This window comes from Calliphora vicina, chromosome 5 (genome assembly GCF_958450345.1).
Source record: "Calliphora vicina chromosome 5, idCalVici1.1, whole genome shotgun sequence".
NCBI classification, from domain to species: Eukaryota; Metazoa; Arthropoda; class Insecta; order Diptera; family Calliphoridae; genus Calliphora; species Calliphora vicina.
The window spans coordinates 73,513,342-73,532,813 of record NC_088784.1 but is presented as its reverse complement, the minus strand read 5'-3'; the positions used below and the strand labels follow the sequence as shown (position 1 = coordinate 73,532,813).

At 32.6% G+C, this 19,472-nt stretch overlaps 2 protein-coding genes across 3 annotated transcripts in view; both read left to right on the top strand.

The window, feature by feature from the left end:
• LOC135962425 (uncharacterized) overlaps positions 1-5,164 on the top strand; it is a 109,350-nt gene extending 104,186 nt beyond the window's left edge. For both annotated transcript variants that reach the window (XM_065514347.1, XM_065514348.1), the window contains one exon: positions 5,030-5,164. In XM_065514347.1, coding sequence (XP_065370419.1) covers positions 5,030-5,105 — 76 coding nt within the window. In that variant the 3' untranslated portion in view covers positions 5,106-5,164. The remainder of the gene's footprint in view (positions 1-5,029) is intronic.
• Positions 5,165-5,680: 516 nt separating this feature from the next.
• chk (chaski) lies at positions 5,681-17,807 on the top strand. The gene is made up of 5 exons (XM_065514346.1): positions 5,681-7,783; positions 12,109-12,218; positions 17,088-17,269; positions 17,339-17,579; positions 17,651-17,807. Exons 1-5 carry the CDS (start codon positions 5,681-5,683, stop codon positions 17,781-17,783), a joined length of 2,769 nt encoding a protein of 922 aa, XP_065370418.1. The 3' UTR covers positions 17,784-17,807.
• The last annotated feature ends 1,665 nt before the right edge of the window (positions 17,808-19,472 follow it).

Sequence of the window (19,472 nt, the reverse complement as noted above, 5' to 3'; positions counted from 1 at the left end):
AGGCTTTGGAATGAATCTAAAAAATTAAATATTAGGAATGGATTTATGGAATGAAAGGCTGACATTCTTTAATTACGGATTAAGATTTTAGTGAATTAAGCTCAAATTTTATTAATTAATTCGAAGCTCTGATATTTAATAATTATAACACTAAGTTTTTAAATGAAATTTGGCTATAATATTATATATATATTTTGGGAATAGAAATGTAGAAAAAAAATTCCCTATTCCCGGGAATCAAAAAAGGTCGGGAAATTAAAAACCCTAGCCCCCATACAACATCCCCCTAAGAAATTGACTTCATAATTGTCTTATAATAATTAATATCGTGAAGAAATTGGAAAATTTTATATTAACCTAAATCTTTCTTCCAACTTTTGTGAGGATCGGTCTATAAATGACCCCTATAATATATGTATACTATATACTATCACCCCTATATCAGAAAAATATTTTATTGTCCAATATAGGCATTTCCATAATGGTGTTTCCTCGTTTTTTATTTGTTAGCCTTAGTATCTGACGTAACGTTGTTACGTTATTTAAATTTCCATTTGATATATTTTTTGGTTAAGAATTAAGAAAACATGTAGTCGGTCAAACATGACCATATAATACCCTACATATAAATTTTTAATTTATTTATTTTCGGAAGTTGGCGTTATATGGGAGCTATGACCAATTATGCACCGATCGCCATGAAATTAGATCACGTAATTTATGTCTATATGAAACTTATTTCTGTTGAATTTTATGTGCATACCAACATTTTTAAGAGAATTATGCTCGTTAAAATGATTTTTGGAAGCGGGACTTATATGGGAGCTATGACTAATTTTGGACCGATCATCATAAAAATAGGTGTCATGATTACCGTATATATAAAACGTAATTGAAGCGAAATTTGATTTGAATTGATTAACTTTTAATTGTTCGGTCTGAGTTGACTTTTCGGTGGAAATGCCCATATTGATTGTGGAAATTTTTATTTATTTTTATTTCCAAATAAAGAATATTTTATTTAATTTTAAAATTTGAATATGAAAACCTAAATAAAACATGTTCGAGTGATATATTCAGATGTACTGTTTTTTTGTTACCCCGATTTTATGTGAAAGCCGGTCAAAATCGGGTTCTTTCAAGATTTTTTTAGATTTTTCTTAAAAAAGTTGTTCCCAAGAAATTTGCTTATTGTGGATCCTAAGTTGCATTATACTTCATAAGAACGGCCTATGAAATACCAATAATTTATTATATAGTGAGTGGAAATACAATGGAAACTTTTTTTGGAAACTACATTCCGTAATTTCAGTTTTTAAAACATAAAACATGTATGTACGAGGGCGTGTCAAAAAATTATGCGCATTTTTAAATAGTCGAGGTCATCAAAATAGGCATTTATTTGTGAGAGATTTCATCATTGGACTCAAATTTGTTTCCGCTGAGAAATTTCTTCAGGTTTGGAAACAAGAAATATTTTTTGGGGCTAAATCCGGAGAATAGGGCATTTCCTAGCCTAATTAATAGATTTTTGCCATGGAAACTGCACAACTTATCCTTTTGTGCACCCGATTGTGGATAAACGCGGTAGGCTTCTTGCGGAAAGCTTTCTTATACTCAAGTGATCATTCAAAATCAGTGTTGCCAAAACGGCGGTTTTTCAGCTAGATCTGGAGGTATTTTTTCGTCGTTAGCGGGTATTTTTCGGAAAAAACCGCTAAGTGGTTTTTCTAGCTGCAAATTTTTTTCATTTGGCTGTTTTTAGCTTTTTTTATATCTTGTGTTTATATAAACGAAACAAGAAAAATTAAATTTTTCGAATATTTTTTAAGTGTATGCGAGTATCCATGTGAAAGCGGACTGTAGTCGGATATAATAATATATTCTTCATATCAGTGACTTTTTCAATGGAAACTCATTTCGATGTAAAAATATCGCGATTTGAAATTTGAAAAATTTGTTAAATTTGTCTAAAATTATATGCACATAATTGTGCAAAACTTTGAAACTACTCAAAGACCAGTATAATTTTTTACTCCATTTTAAAGCCAACGATATTGTTCTTAAAATGGTGTGAAAGAAATTGTTTACTTCCAAAAGGTTAAAGGATAATTTTCGGAGTATATATTTCAATGTAAAAAATATCAAAGATCGCGGTGTTAAAAATTAATAAAGAACACGGTATGAGGACACCTAAACTCTCTACTATATTCGTGCAAAAAAAAATTCGATGGAGACTCGATTAGTTCAAACGTTATTAAAAGTATGTTTTTACATATAAATTTTTTTTATGGTTTATCGATAAATGGTGTTTGACAAATATCTAAAAAATCTAAGCGCCTTAATGACTTAACATAAATACAGTTCTAAATCGAATGTTTTGAAAATTACATTAAGCCTAAAGCTACGTATACACGGTTGTCATATTCTTACAATAGACAATCTTCAATAACATCTACATTATTACTTAGGTGGACAAATCTTTCAAATACTACATCGTTAAGCTTTTCTAGTACCAGGATTCCGCAGAAAATAAAACTAGCTGATTTTACTTTGCAAATTATTTGTATGCCATGATTAAATGTGGAGCGAGTTTTTAGTCATTGTACAATCAAAGTAAAGAACTTGTTTGCTACGAATTTGAAGTCTCAAGAAAGTTTTTAACTTTAATTGGTACCTCAGAAATATACTCAAAATGATAATTTCTAATGGATTGATCTTAATTAATTTTAATATATAACGGTTTTGGCACACATTTTAATTTAAAATTTAATTATTTTTGTTTTTAAAGCAGTTTTGCTTCATAAATCGTTAAATAAAAATTTAGCTGTATTAATCAGTGGTTTTATTTAAAGATTTAGTGGTTTCTGGCTATCTGGTGGGATATGGTCTTAAAGTTTTGGCAACACTGTTCAAAATTGAAACCACTGAGTCAGGTGAGATCCCAATGGCTTCCACAATCTCTCTCGCTTTCAATCTCTGATCGGCCAACACCATATCGTGATTTTGTTCAATTGTTTCGGATGTAGAGACCTTAACTGGTCGTCCAGAACGTTCGGCATATCAACAAAATTCAGTAAAGCACTTTTTTACCATTAAAATTGATGGTGCAGAGTTCCCATAGTATTTATCAAGCTTAGCCTTTATTTGAGTAATAGTTTTTTTCCGCAAAAAATAATGCTTAATGAGCAGATGAAATTCACTTTTTTCAAATTTCTCCTCAAGTCACGAGGTAGTCTGTTATCAATGGCTGTTAAACACAAACTAAACCGTTGACAGAATCAGAGCAACCTCATTAATTTCATATTCCCCGGGAAAATTGTTATCGAACTATTAAACGCAGAGCAAATGGCCTTGGTTGCTATCACCTCTTATTTCTAAATAATAAAAAAAATGTACTGCACGTATACAATATGGCAAAGAACATTTAAACTGGTCGAAACAGAAATGGAATGCGGTTCTCTTCTGGGCAAGATATAGATCCAATTCATATCATAAAAGATACTATGACTGAAATTTAATACAGATCCATTTTAAACGATGTTATGTATCCTTACACTGAGGAAAATATAAGTTTGGAGAATCCAGCGCTACAATGAACCCAAACGCATATCTAGGGTTGTATCCAAGTGGTTTCACCGAATAAGGTACGTGTTATCAAGTGGCCTACCCAATCACAAAATCTCAATCCCATAGAAAATCTATGAAGAATTGTTGATTAAGAGACAACTGATCCTTGAATTGTTCGGAGTGAAGCAGTAATTAAAAACAAGGGATGTACAACAAAATAATAAGTCACTAAAAGTACCAGACAATTTTAGTAAAAATTAAGTTTCCATTGTTTTAGCCATACATAAAAATATCATTCATTCCACCGTACATCACCCCAAAATTTACCTTGGGTCTTCCGATTTTGTAACTTTTTCTCTATGGAGCCATTTAGTCATTTCAATTTTCGAATTTTTAAATTATTTGAGTTGTTATCTGGGGTCTTCCAAAATTTAAGTATTGTGTATAAATTTGGGATAAAAATTTAAAAAATTCAATACCAAAACTCATTTATAATTCGTCCACAGCGCTCTGCAGCGGTATTCAATAAGATTGATTGTGTTTTTATACCCTTCACCTACGTGAGAAGGGTATATTTACTAAGTTTGTCATTCCGTTTGTAATTTCCACAATATAATTTTCCGACCCTATAAAGTATATATATTCTGGATTCTTATAGATAGCGGTGTCGATTAAGCCATGTCCGACTGTCTGTCTGTCTTTTGAAATCAATTTTCTAAACACCCCAGATATCTTCGGGATCCAAATCTCCAACAATTCTGTCAGACATGCTTTGGAGAAGTTTCCTATTTGAAATCAGCAAAATCGGTCCACAAATGGCTGAGGTATGAGGGAAAACCCATGACAACCTCGATTTTTTACCTATATATGGATTACTAAGTCATTAATATAAAATATTTTTTAACCCGAATTTTTTTTCAAGAAAAAAAAAATTTTTTAAAAAAAAATTTAAAAAAATGTTTAAAATAACAATTCCAATTTTTTTTTGTTTTAATTAAAAAAAAACAACTTTGGAAAAACATTTTGTTTACCTAAAAATATTTAAAATTTGTATTTTGAAGTATAATTTAGTGAAAGGTATATAAGATTCGTTCGGCACAGCCGAATTAGCTCTCTTACTTGTTTTTAATTATTTTATTATTTTTAGTTCCTTTTGTTATCTGTGGGCTTACAAAAATTAAATATTGTGTATAAATTTTGGCAAAAAATTAAAAAAATTCAATACGTTTATACTTTGTTTACATTGAGTTATGTCTGTATTCTTACAAATAAGATTGATTGTCTTTATTATCTTGAAACTATGAATTGGTAAACTATTTTTTTATTCTGTTTCGTTTTCTATTATTTTAATTTATTTATCTTATTTTAACTAGTTTATCTTATTATCTAATACTATTATCTAATCTCAACTACTAAAGTTTTTTGTTATTAAAAAATCTATTTTTTTTCTCTTCAACAGTTTCCACCAAAACCATCAAGAGTTGAATATATTTAACCTGAAATCTTCATTTGGTTTACATGAAAGCATTCTGTAAAGATCTACATCAGATAAATACATAAAGAGACTTCACCAGTTAAGTCTAATTTGTTCAAGGCTGTTCAAAAAGCCGGAAAAGCAAGGACAAGAAGGATCTGTCTCAAAATTTCTCCTACAAACTCTTCATAAGAAAACTATGCTCAATTTATTTTTTAACTAAAAAAAGTAACGTCTTTAAAAGACTCTAAAAAGAGAAAAGAAATATATAGGGAATATTAACGAGATAAAGAAGAGATAAGTCTAGATAGACTTAGAAAGAGAAATAAAGCAGAAAGACTAAAGACGGCAAGAGAAAAAAAATTCTGCAAATCAGGATTCTAATAGATTGAAACGAAAAAAAAATATAAGGAATCAAGTACAATAAACAAAACAAAAAACTTATACAAATCTTTGCTGAAAAATATTGTGTTCAATTAGAAAAATATAAATAGAAAATATCAAATCAACAAACTAAATAAAATTTTTAGAAATAAACTCCCTTTGGAAAACACCTCGTTCTTCGAAACCAAAAAAAACCCACCTTTTTAACGCCCTCCCTCGTCCAAAGCCGTTTAAACAGCAAATAATTGAAAAATGATTTCGAAATCAAACAACAATACTAGTATTAGTAGTCAAAAACAAAATGGCAGCATTTATCAACCCCTCACAACGCCACTTGGCGATAGTACAATAGATCTATCGCCTGCGGTAGCGACATCTGTTAAAACGACACCGCTCAATAAATCCATTAAACATGACCTGTTTCCGGAAGTAACATTTTGTAATCTATCTTCCGAAGATTTGGAAGAGCATGAGCAGAACGCACACATGCTAAAGAACAGCATTATCACCATAAATGTCACCGACAACACAGCCATGACATCTCTGGCCAATGGCACAAGCAATGGTAATGGCAACACGAAGAAAAGAAAACGTCTGATATCAAATGATTCGGGTGATTCAATCGATTCGGGCTCAACGGAGAAAAAGAAACCAGAAATGCCAGATGGCGGTTATGGTTGGGTAGTAGTATTTGCCTCTTTGGTTGTCTCCCTCATAGCAGATGGTCTCTCATTTTCATTTGGTCTGATTAACACCGAATTGCTGGACTATTTTGGTGAGAGTCCCTCGAAGACCGCTTGGATTTCATCACTATTCTTCTCAGTGCCTTTACTAATGGGTCCCATTTGGTCGAATCTAGTGGATAAGTATGGCTGCCGTAAAATGACCATAATAGGAGGCGTAGTATCAGCCATTGGATTCGGTCTGTCTTCAGTTGTCAATTCTGTTGAAATGCTAATGGTCACCTTTGGCATAATATCGGGCCTGGGTCTGGGTATTGGCTATGTCACTGCCGTTGTATCTATAGCCTTTTGGTTTGACAAGAAGAGAACATTTGCCACTGGCATTGGTGCTTCGGGTACTGGTATCGGTACCTTTTTGTATGCCCCCTTAACGCAATGGCTGATCGATACGTATGGCTGGAGAGGTGCTACTTTAATTTTAGCCGGTACTATGCTTAATGCTTGTGTTTGTGGTGCTTTAATGCGTGATCCCGACTGGTTGATCGAAGAAAATCGTTTGGAAAGTAGATCACAAAGTGTTACTACATTCTCCAATTCTAGTGTATGTTTGGAGGAGATCAAGAAACTGCTGGATACAGGAGCTACCAAGGAATATGTTTTGGATACTTTGGTAACGAAAAACAATACCGAAGCCAATCAACAAATAGAGGAGCTAAATGAAACACACCTAAAAAGATATCGCAGTGAGCTATTTCTGCCCACATTTTTGAGCTCTCAAGAATTAGAGGAACTGTACGAAGTGAAGAGCACGAGTAGAAGATCTCTAAGACTGAAAGAAGGTGCTGAAGCACCCTCAAGAGAAAACCTGCTCTCAATGTCTTCGACTGGTAATCCTTATGCTACGGCTGCCATTATCGGTTCACCCGACGACACCATGATGGGAGGCATTCCCAGCGAAGTGGCCGAAACAGCCAAGAAAACCTTTTTAGCATCCATTGAAACTCTATCGCCTTCAGAGAAACGTTCATCGGATAATCGTACGCCTGTCAACACTTCTCTGATCTCGCTACGCTCCTCCACCGATGAGGGTTATTTAACACAAAAATATTCCCGCGAACACAATCAACATGCAGAAAACTGTGCCAATTCTCGTTACTCCCTCAATGAGAATATATTTTTTGCGGCCAAAAAGGACTTAAGACACCACGGTCATCGTCACAATTCCGTTGATGTCCTCAATCCCGTGGCTCATTCATATTTTTCAGCAATTAAGGATCATGGTTTAGCTTTAATTGAATCCAATTTAAAGAAACACAATGAAATTGTCAACAGCACCAGTGCGGGCAGAAATGGTGGCCCGGCCGTTATAACGATACCCGAAAATGAACCCTTAACGGGTCAACAAACAAAGGGGCCGATAAAGAGGACACGCATCGATAGCATCACTGGCATGCGTAGACTGTCGAAATCAAAGAAGCCTAGCTATCGTTCCAATCTAAGACGGAATATATCCATACGCAATTCAAATTTCTTAAAGGATATGAGAATACATCGCAATTCGATGCATTATCGTGGTGCCATGCTGAGCACACATCGTTATCGTTTGAGAGCTTCATCGTGTCCTAATATTTATAGGAACTCAATGACGACAATTGCTAAGGAAGATGAAGATGTGAGTATTAATAAATTGTTAATTGCATTATTTAGATTCCCAAATATTTTCTTTTAATCAAAATCCAAAAAAAATTAACAAAATCCCCGTTCGACTTTTATTTGGGACTATTAACACCTTCAATGGTTTATTTTCTTAAATTTATTAATCCCGAAATCTCCTGATTGGTTGGCTGGTTTACTTCGTAGCTCTCTACACACAAGCTTTCAGGCAGATTTAAAAGGACCACACACCACTTAAGAGATAGGTGAAAACTAGATCGATTCCAGATGCTACTAGGTGTACTAAATCAAACCTTTCGCATTCAGGTATCCAATTATATCACACAATATGATACCCGATGTATCAGATAGATTATTCAGTATATACACGTTCCAATATTTGTATCTAAATAGAGGAGATATAAAGAGCAGATGCGCTAGTAACTGTTAAAGAGAAGTCTGAATTTGCTTGCCAATTGCCAAGTTAACAGTGCTATTAATCCCTAAATGTCTTTCTAGTTCCTATTCATGAGCTGTTTACTACGTTTATCGTTGTATGATGTCTGAAATTTACTGGCAGTTCAGTTCGTGACATCAGTTCGTCTTCCTGCTAGTAGTAGTATCTATACGCTGGGAATAGAGTTTTTCACGGAAATTCCCGGGACGAAAAATTCCGGGAATTCCGTAATATTTTCAATCCCGAAATCCCGGGAAATTGTGCGAGAATTCCCGGGAATTATTTTCTTTAGTTTTATTTGATGTTTTTTTAACTTGACTTTCTCTAAAGGATGCTTAAAGCTCCAAAACAAATGCAGAAAATGTATACAATAACAACAATTTAACCCAAATAGACCAATAATATGTTCAGTATTAAAATCATTCCAAAAAATCGTGAATGTTAAGGGCTGGCACAGAATTCTATTCCGATCGAAAGTGGAATTATTTTAGTATTTATCTTTTTCACAAAGAGTAAGAAAGAAAGAAACTCTATCTGGGACCCAATTATTCCTTACACCATCTAACTAAAGTAGATGTCATTGTATAAGCCATGTCATGTGACATAAATGTCATCTTTCTGTCGAAAAAAATCCAGTATTGCCGCGAATGTTAATAATAATATTTAGGCGAACTTTACATGCCTCACTAATGGCCAATATCTCAGCCTAAAATACACTAGCTTTATCTGGAAAAATTATTGAAAATTTCGGAAGATGCCAAATCCAACTTTCTTATCATGCCCTTCAGTCCCGTCTAGACGGAATAATTTTGAACATCTTATCAAAGTCCGTGAGGGACGTTATGTCCGTAAGAGGTTTGGTGTAGTAGACAGGGAAGCTATTTAAATATCCTTGCATGTCCATAGTTATGGATCTCCAACATACAGAGACAGATAATCTTACGGCACTACTGGTGGAAATACCTGTAATACCGATGCAGCACAGTGGGCGAATTAAAAAAAGTGGAAATAAATCTGTAATTTCTAAACGAATACTCCGAGTTTAATAAAATTTCACATGGCTATAGAGGAGGTGTAGTTGAGTTTAGGGTTGGAGCTACGTTGCAGTACACAAAACCAGAGATTCTCAATTTTAGACCTCAAATTAGATTTTACTATGAACATCTGACAGCGTGTATAGTAAACAACCGTAGCTTTTTTAAATCTGTGTTGTAAGTTCAGATTCCATGATAACTTTGAGTGCAATCTACCAAAGTTGAATTAAGTTTTAAACCAGATTTAAGGAAATGAGTTGCTTATCATCTTTGACCAATTTATAAATCTCGTATTTAGTGTTGAAAATCCTTGAATTTGGGAAAAGTAGATATTTAATTGGTTAAATATTCTATTTATGTTGCTTAGCTATGGAATATATTAGAAAATTAAGTCATGCTTGATATAGAGCTTTTTATAGACAATACATTGTGGTATTATTAAGAGAAAGTCAACAGTAATTACATGTTGAATTTATACATTTTCCCCGCTTTGGTAATGTGAAAAAATTATACTTAGAACTGGCTTTTTTCACAATATCGAATGAAAGAATGGCTTTTTTCACAATATCGAATGAAAGATTTCGTTCGCATTGTAAGCGAATGAAAACTGATTTTGGTTTACCTAATTTCATATTTATGTGAACGAATCGGTTTGCTTTCGCTTAGAAATCTTTCATTCGCTATTGAGAAACAGGCTATAAATAATCTTATCATTCGTTCGCAGTATTTGTCAGGCTTGCTGGAGAATTCAGAACATCTCTGAAGACCTGGTTGTTAATTTGATTTAATAATATTGTGATTCTTATCAGTAATAAAAATAGTTACTGTATGACAGACATTATAGAAACTAACTACTAAAACAAGCCATTGTTTAAATAAATAATTCTGCTTCACAGTCTTTATTAAAAACTTGTTGATACACAAAATTTAGTAAATATTCTAAACAAATTGACTTACAGCGACTAAATAGATTTAGGCCTAAATCGAATTAATTTTTGAGATAATAAACAAAGACTTTATTTAATATTCTATGTGTATAGATAGATAATTATAAGTACGAGTATGTACTAAGTATAAGTAGGTATGAGGGAAACAAATATCAAGCACATCCAACAACGATTATCTGTAATTTAATTAGTTGCTATGAGCAAAATATATACGTTATACATATATAGCAGAGCTGTAAATGAATGCTTCGTATTTGAATGCTACCAATTCACCATGAATTAAACATAATTAAATGCATTAATTTTGCCCAAAAATATAAATGGAATTAAAATTTGAATGAATTCCTCATGAAATAAAAATTCTTGAATGCATTCGTTTCATCCAAAAAAGAATTGAATACAAAATTTTAATACATTCATCGACGTTTAAGAAGAAAGGAATTGTAATTCATTATTCAATTAAATTTTTTAATAAGAATTATGTTCACAAAAAACCCTTCTTTTTATGGAAAAACTCTTGGAAGTTTTAAAAGGCGGTAGACCCCTTTCGGTTGTTATTTAAAATCGAGAAAATCGGCCCACAAATGACTGAGATACAAGGAAAAATCTAAGATAATCTGGATTTTTGGCCTATTTTTGATCTATATCTGGATTACTAATTCATTAATATATATAGTTACGTTTTAACCTTTTCAAAACGTTGATTTCCTTTAAATAAACCAGATACTTTTGATTGCAAATAAAAGCCGTTAAGTAGTTTAAAATTGTAACAACTCTTTATTTATTTAAAATGTACAACAACAGAATTAAATAGTCGCTCAGTGTTTTTTTATACACATTTATAAATTCGCAGAAATACAGACACACTTTATAATTAACTCGAATTCGCTGGAAAATACAGCACACTTTAAGGCACTCAGTTGATTTTTATTTGAATAGCGTCTCTGATAAACTGAACTCACGACTGCAACCACGGCCACTATTTATACACACGCCATCTCTGGTGAACTTTCTAAAATTTTCATTAACTGTTAAAACTCGTATATTTCGAATTCGAATATACGAGTCGCAGCAAACATTCAGCGCTGCCAACTTACGATCAATGATCAACTCAAAGCTTTAAATCAGCCGTTCAATCGTTATATTTGAATTCAATATCTAATGATAGATAGTAAGCGGTAAACTATTTTTTAACCCGATTTTTTTTATTTCACCAAAAAACATTTTTTTTCACAAAATTTTAAAAATTATATAAAAAAAAATTTAAAAAAAAAATTATAAAAAATAATAATCTGGATTGTTATAAATAGAAGAATCGATACAGACAGACGGACATGTCTGTTGTGACTAAGCCCTAGATTACTTAGAGACACTTAAGTGACAATTGTCTTCACTCTAGATTACATGGGATGTATAAAGTAACCAATTGACTTCTGTCTGCACTACAGACAGCACATACGTGTCAAATAACCCAAAATATATAAATTGGAGTCAGCCAAGTGATCAGATATTTGACATTTACGTCTATAAGGGATACATTGACTACTTCCTGAAATGCTAAGAATTGAATCATTCTTTTACAGTTCTGATACATATAGTATCAGAGTAGAAAGGCTTTGACGAGATTCGTACATAAATATTTATATGAATCTATAATACATGAGTTGTATATGAAATGTACACGCGTGTATTACGATGAAATGATGCGATGCGATTTATTTTGATTAAAATTATGAACTTTAACCAGAAATAAAATAATAAGTTTAAAATTTAATAAATAAACATTTCTTAGTTATATTGATTTTAATGCTCTCCTCTTTCTTTCTCTTATAAGTTTTATTTATTTTATTATAAATTTCTCTTATAAATCTAATTTTATTGTGTTGTTTTTTTCTTTTCTTTACAGACCTGGTATGACAATCTCTTCGATACAATGAAATCTGTTTTTGATTTCTCATTATTTAAGGATACGAAATTTACTTTATTTAATTTATCAACATTATTCTTATTTATATGGTGAGTAAATTGATTATTTTTATACACATAAATACAAAACTAAATAGCTACATATCGTCAACTAAAATGCAAAAGGTCCGATCAACACTTTTTTTAAAATTTACAGGAGAGCCAAAAAACATAACAAAAATTTAAATATGATTTTCTTTCTTCAATAAAGTTGTTAGAAAGCTAAAAATTTGTAAAGACATGTGCCTTGATTCGCTGTATCAATATCCATTAAATACTCAATTTTGATTTTTTTGGTTGTTACACCCTTTTGATTTTCAGGTGTACTTAAATGTACTTAAAAATATCTTAGAAGTTTACTTACATTTTTAGACAAATAAGTATTGTAAAAGTAAACAGTTAGAGTGTCCAAAAAACAGGCAAATTTAAAAAACCGGTTTCCGGTTTAATCGAAAAAGTGTGTTTATGAAAAAACCGGTTTCGATTATTGTCTTTTAAAAAAACCGGTTAAGCGGTTTCGGTTTTTGTGTTCAAAAAAACCGGTTAACCGGTTTATATTAAATTTTTATTTAATGGAAATTTAGCATTTTTGAATTCTTTATGCAATTATTTTATATCTTTTACGAAATGATTTGACAACATTTCGTAAAAGCTACAATTTTCTATTTATTTTATAAATATTTTTAAAAATGGTATCTAAGTTTTTCATAAATATGTTTGAATGAGCTTTAGAAAATATATTTCATTAAAACCGTTTAACTGTCTTACAAAAACCGGTTTTTCAAAAAACCGAAAAGTTAAAAAAAAACCGAAACCGATGGAATTTACAAAGATGAAAAAACCGGTTGACCGGTTTTCGGTTACGGTTTTGGATACTCTATAAACAGTACTTAAATAATGTCTTTCTAACAAAAGCTGCTTATTTCTGTCGCGTCAACTGGTTATTTGGCATATTTTCAAAAAAAAAAGGAGGAAAGGAATTTGCTTTATTAACGCCTTTATAACCAATTTCTAATACATTTATTTTTGCCATTAATTTAAATTCTCTGACATTTAAGCTACCATAATAATTTATTATTTTCTTTATAATTTGTAGGGCTTTAAAGTTTGACCTAATAAAACAACAAAATGGGTGACCTTTTACCATAATTTTATCCCCTTGTCTATACTTAGCAAATATTTATCATAACAATTCATGACGTTTGTTGTGAAGACAAAGTTGTCTAAGCAAAAGCACTAACAATTTTTGTCATAACGAAGCAATAATACTAATAAATGAAGACTAAACCTGATCATTATTTATGTTTATAAACATTTTGACATTTATCATGACATAAATTTATCAGGTATAGACATTGGGTATGGAAATAAACAGTGGGGTCTATCGAAAAAAAGTGGAAATAAATCTGAATGTTTTAAACTACTGGTTCGATTACAAAATGATGTATGCACGAATTGTAGGGAAGGACATATGCTTTAAGAAAATTAAATTTGCGATCACCCTGTTAGAACACAAGGTGGGAAACAGGCTGCCGAAGTGGACCACATTTGTACATCTTGTAAAGTGTATAAATATGGACAAATTTCAATGAATGAATCTTTGTAATAAAACAATTGGGAAGGTAAAGAAAATCTTGATAATTTCACTAAGTTGTCTCTTTCTTTCATTAAGAGATTCTTATCTTTAAATAAAAGAAAGTGTGTGTGGGATATCATCAACATTTTGTATTCGTTTGAAAGGCCTATCGATGTCTAAACTTACTACTTTCTTCTCTCTCGATTTATATCGAGCTTTCTCAGAGATCGCACTATACGAAATGTTATAAGTGGGATCTCATCAAACGAGTTTAAGATAAATTCAGGGTTACCACAAGGCTCCGATCTTTCTCAAACTCTATTCCTTATTGATCTAAACGACATTATATGCCAAACTTCCAACCTTATCTATTCTTTGCAGATGACAGCAACTTTTGTCATTCATATTCATTCAGTTACAGACCAAACCTGTCGGAGATTGGGGCAATGAGGCGAAACATGAATGATTCCCTTAATCGGGACCTTCTGACAATCTCTGAATCTCTATCTTTAAATAAAAGAAAGAGTGTGTGAAATATCATAAAAAATTTGTATTCGTTTGAAAGACCTATCGAGCTTTCTCAGAGATCGCACTATACGAGTTGTTATATATGGGATCTCATCAAACGAGTTTAAGATAAATTCAGGGTTATCGCAAGGCTCCGTTCTTTCTCCAACTCTATTCCTTATTTTTCTGTCGGGAATTGGGGCAATGAGGAAAAACATGAATGATCGGACCTTCTGATAATCTCTGATGTTCTGGGCATGAGAATACTAGCGATGTCTAAACACATTTTTCAAGTGTCGAAATAATCATTCAAGTGTCTCGGATTTCTGAAACGTTGTAGGAATTACTTCACTCCATCTGATCTCCTCACTATTTACACCACCTATGCATATCCGACCGAAAATGGAATACAACTCCCATGTATGCACCGGAACTTCAAAGTCTATTTTGTAGCATCTCCACCGCGTACAGGAGAGGGCGAGTAGGATATCCAACTCTATTGATTCGCTGGAGCACCGACGCACTGTGGTCGGCGTTTCACTGTTCTACCGGTACTACAATGGAATGTGTTCTGATGAAACTTAGAAACTTGTTCCTGATACCCGCAGATTTTTACGTAATACACGTTTTTCATCCAGAACACATCCCTTTGTAGTCGATTGGTTAGTGGACCGCACAACACACTACAGGGAAAAATCGTTCTTTTTACCTACTATATGTGGAACAAACTTCCCGCTGAAGTGTTTCCTGCCACTTTCAATGTAGGAAAGTTCAAATCGAATGTCCACAAACACTAATCCCTCTTTCCTCCCATAACCTATTTTCCTAGTTGCAACAGAATGTTTTGCATGAGTAGGGGTCATCCCCTGAGTGCTGGTCCAAGTCAGGGGACTATCTCGATGGCCAGTTCACATCATCTCCACGTGAGATGACCATGAACTCAAATCGATCGTGCAGATTGTCTAATGTGGCATGAGCTGTGTGGCACGTAGTGGCGTTCGTTAGTGTCTATCCAATTCATGCCAAAAGAAGAAGGTAATAATCGCTCGCCGTGGACGTTGATGATCTGGCCAACTTCGTTCTCAAAAAAATATAAAACGATGATGCCTCTAGCCCAAAATACACACTAAACAATGACTTTTTCGGGATGCATTGGAAGCTTTTGGGTCTCATATGGATCGATATCGTCACAAATTCGAAAATTTTATTTGTTGACGAACCTATTCAGCCAAAAATGGGCCTCATCGCTGAAGATGAGTTTTTGATGAAAATTAGAGTCAGAACATATCACCTATTTTGATAAAACAATTTTATCTCCTGCACGTGTTTTTGAAAGCTATATCCGTGAAACCATTGCGGGTAGGTTTACTAGGATATTGTATGAGGTAGTAGGTCTAATTGGTCAGGACATTATTCCCTCGTGATTCTCTGATCATAGGGTCGCGACCTTTAACTTTACAGTTTTTACTGATGGATCCAAGATGGACTGTGGTACAGGGGACGAGGGTTAAATGGTCGACAACGATATTAAACGGTCATATAGACTCTCTGACGAGTGCAGCGTCTTCCAAGCAGAGATCTTCGTGATCTGGAAAGCCACAGAGTTGATAAAAGCACACGTCACTTACGGATTAAATGTTCAATGAGGTTGCAGTTTTTACTGATGGATCTAAGATGGATTCTGGTACAGGGGACGGGGGTTATGTGGTCGATAACGATATTAAACGCTCATATAGACTCTCTGACGGGTGCAGTGTCATCCAAGCAGTGATCTTCGCTTGTGGATCGGTGTGGATCTTGAAAAAAAAACACACGTCATTGAGAGGTCTGTAGTGACTATTTAAGTGGACAGTCAGGCGGCACTTACATCTTTGAAATGTCACTTAATACATTCTAGTTTAGTGGAAAACTGCAGGAGAGCTCTTGAAGAGTTGTTGGTGTACTAATCAATCAGATTGTGTTGGTTACCAGGGCACTGTAACATACAGGAAAATGAGGTAGCAGATGAACTGGCCAGGCATCGCTCAGATCTAGACCAGGGAACTAGGGAACGGGGAGTAAGACCTCAGATTTGTCACTACTGCAGGATAATATTTGAAAGACTCCACCAACCACTCCTGGAATAGTAGGATGGATTGTCAGGTGTTTAAGGCCTTTTAGCCAAAACTGGATGCAAAGACAACCAAAATACTAATTGGGTTGGTTAGGTGTAGTCTCAGAATTCTAGTAGGAGTGATAACCGGTCACTGTTCAATGGGGCTTCATAGGTAAATGGGATAATAGCACACAGGATTTTTGTATGGTGTGTGGGGATGTAGAGGAGTTGGAGACAGTAGAGCGCATTATGTGCAACTACAGAGTCAAAGATTTAAATGGCTAGATAACAGATTTCAAGATGAACTTTGGAGTGTTGCTGGCTCTAAATTGAGCTACATACAAAGTTTTATCAGGGGAATAGGTTGGCTATTTAATGAATATTCTTCAGTGAATTCAAAGCCGTAACCAAATCTTTTTGATTCTCCTTTTGCTATCTCCAAGACACTTTTCTTCTTTCTTTCGCCCTTTTTCAGGAAAGGCATACTTTTTGTTTTTATAGGACTCTTGAAGGGAATCACAATGGACCTTATGGTCTCCCCATTAAAACTAAATCTGGTTAAGTATTAACTAATAGTTATAGTGACAGTTTTTATTCAAAAATATAATAATTTTAACCGATAGTATAACTATTAGTTAACTTATAACCAGGCTTCGTATTAATGGGTAGTAAAACTAATTATTTTATTGATTTATTTATTGCTTAATTGATCGTATAACACAATATTTTTTTTCCATTGCAGGTTCATAATTCCATATCTGTATTTACCCGAATATCTAAAAATGCATGACTACGATACATCGGCTAGTGCTCAATTGATTTCGGCTATTGGTATTGCTCAAACCATTGGTATGATTGGTTTGGGTTATTTGGGCGATCGTTCATGGATGAATGTAAATGTTTGCTACTCAGGATGTATGATAAGTAAGTACTACTGAGAGATTAAAACTTTATTTAAATTGAAATATAAACAAATGTTTCTTTCTTTCACAGTTTGTGGCCTTTCCGTAGTGTTAATGCCATTGCTGGTATCCAGTTATAATGGCCTTTTAGCTTTGTGTATAATATTTGGTTTTACATTTGCCAGTTCTTTCTCCTTTACACCAAGTATCTTGGTTAGTATAGTGGACTTGGATGATTTTACCTGTGCCTATGGTCTGGTACTGTTGGTGCAAGGTGTCGGTATGATAGCCGGTCCTCCCATAGCTGGTGCTATATATGAAGCAACTTTAAGGTATTTTTTCTATATTTTTTTATTGTTATAACTTTTAAAACTAATTGTTTATTTATGTGTTTTGTTTGCAGATGGGATAATGCTTTTTATTTCGCCGGTGCTTTTATAGCATTATCAGGTATTACTGCTTATCTGATAGAATTCTGTGAGAAAAAACCTAAAGAAAGTGATAGTGATGTTTCCGTAATTAAAAAAGTACATTAAGTTTCTAATCCTAGAAGCTATGTATGTAATGTAACACAAAAACAAAAATACACTAATTATCTAAATATTTAAAACAAAAAAAAAAAAATAAATCATTATAGAAAATAGTTAAACTAAATTAAATTAAAAAAAAACTAACAACCCAAACCCAATGTCGATTAAACAAAATTCTATTAGTTATAAACAATTTGTTTAGTAATTCTATAAAATACCACAAAAGAAAAAACAAAACAAAAAAAGTTAAATAGTTCTTAGTTTGTTAATTATATTTAATCTTAACTAAAACTAAATAAATCCCCAACTTTATACTAATCTTCTTCTTCTATTTATTTGTAATTCTTAAAATTTTGCCAATACAAAAATCAGTTTATGTAAAACAAACGTAAAATAAATTTGTGTGATTATCACATGATTTTTGTACGATACTTTTTATTCGTACTGCTCAGAGACTTTTATGTTTATTATTGGAAAAATATTTAATTTTGTAAAGAAACTTATTTATTTTTTAAAAAAAAATGTATTTATTGTTTGTTTTACATAGTTTTTTTATATAAAATTTAAACAAAAACTTAATTACACTGAAAACAATTTATCAAACACCTATTTCATACATATTTTTAAATCATTTTTTTGTAATTCTTCTTAAATATTTCTGTATATACTCTATTCAAAATGCTATTCAATTTTTATCCCTAATCTTTATACTAAATTTGCATGGACAGGCCTTCAAATTAATGATCAAATCATGATCAAGTCATTTCAGGTTGTGGTATAATATTTCCTTCCCAATATAGTTTATGTACATGAGAGGGCTTTGAGATCTGTTTAGGAACTAAAAACTATTACGAATTATTACAAATTGCAATAAATTTTCTCTCAAGAACCCTAAAAACTTCAACATTTTAATTCGTAATAGTTTTTTCTTTGTCACATAAAACCGTGGTTTCATCTTTTGTTAATTCAGAGGTTAACAACAAGGAATTAATTCTACAGAGAACTAATTCTCATTCGCAACTTTTGAAGTATTACGAATTATCACAAATTGTTTATAAATTTTCCAGTTTTTCAATACAAATTTAAAATTTTGAATTTGAAAATTGAAAATTTGTAAAAATTCGTAATAGTTTTTTGTTATTGAACAGGTCAATTGTTTTAATTATCACAGAAATATACATAGAGCAGAAACTCTCCTGTCAAACACCTAACTCAATTGTCAAAATCTTAAGTGGTGAGAATGTAACTATGTGAAAACAAAAACAACACTCGTATCCCAGCAGTTAGCAAGTAGTCAATGTATCCATTATAGACAATCCCCTTATCGTGGTTGGAGTAAACGTCTTACGCCTACGACAGTTTCGTACTAGATTAAAGAACAAGTTTGCATTGTATCTTTAATCTAGTACGAAACTGTCGTAGGCGTATGACGTTTACGCCAACCACGATAAGTGTGAACAATTGTCACTAATTTCTGACAATTTGGCTGATTCCAATTTATATATTTTGGGTCATTTGACACATATGTGCTTAATAAGTGCAGACAGAAGTCAATTGTATACCTTTTTACATCTCAGATTAGAAGACAACTGTTACTTAAGTGTCTCTAAGTAATCTAGAGTGTTGTCACTTTAATTTTTTATTTTATTGTGCACTTTTTTATGAGTAATTCGTACAAACTGGTTTTATATAAAT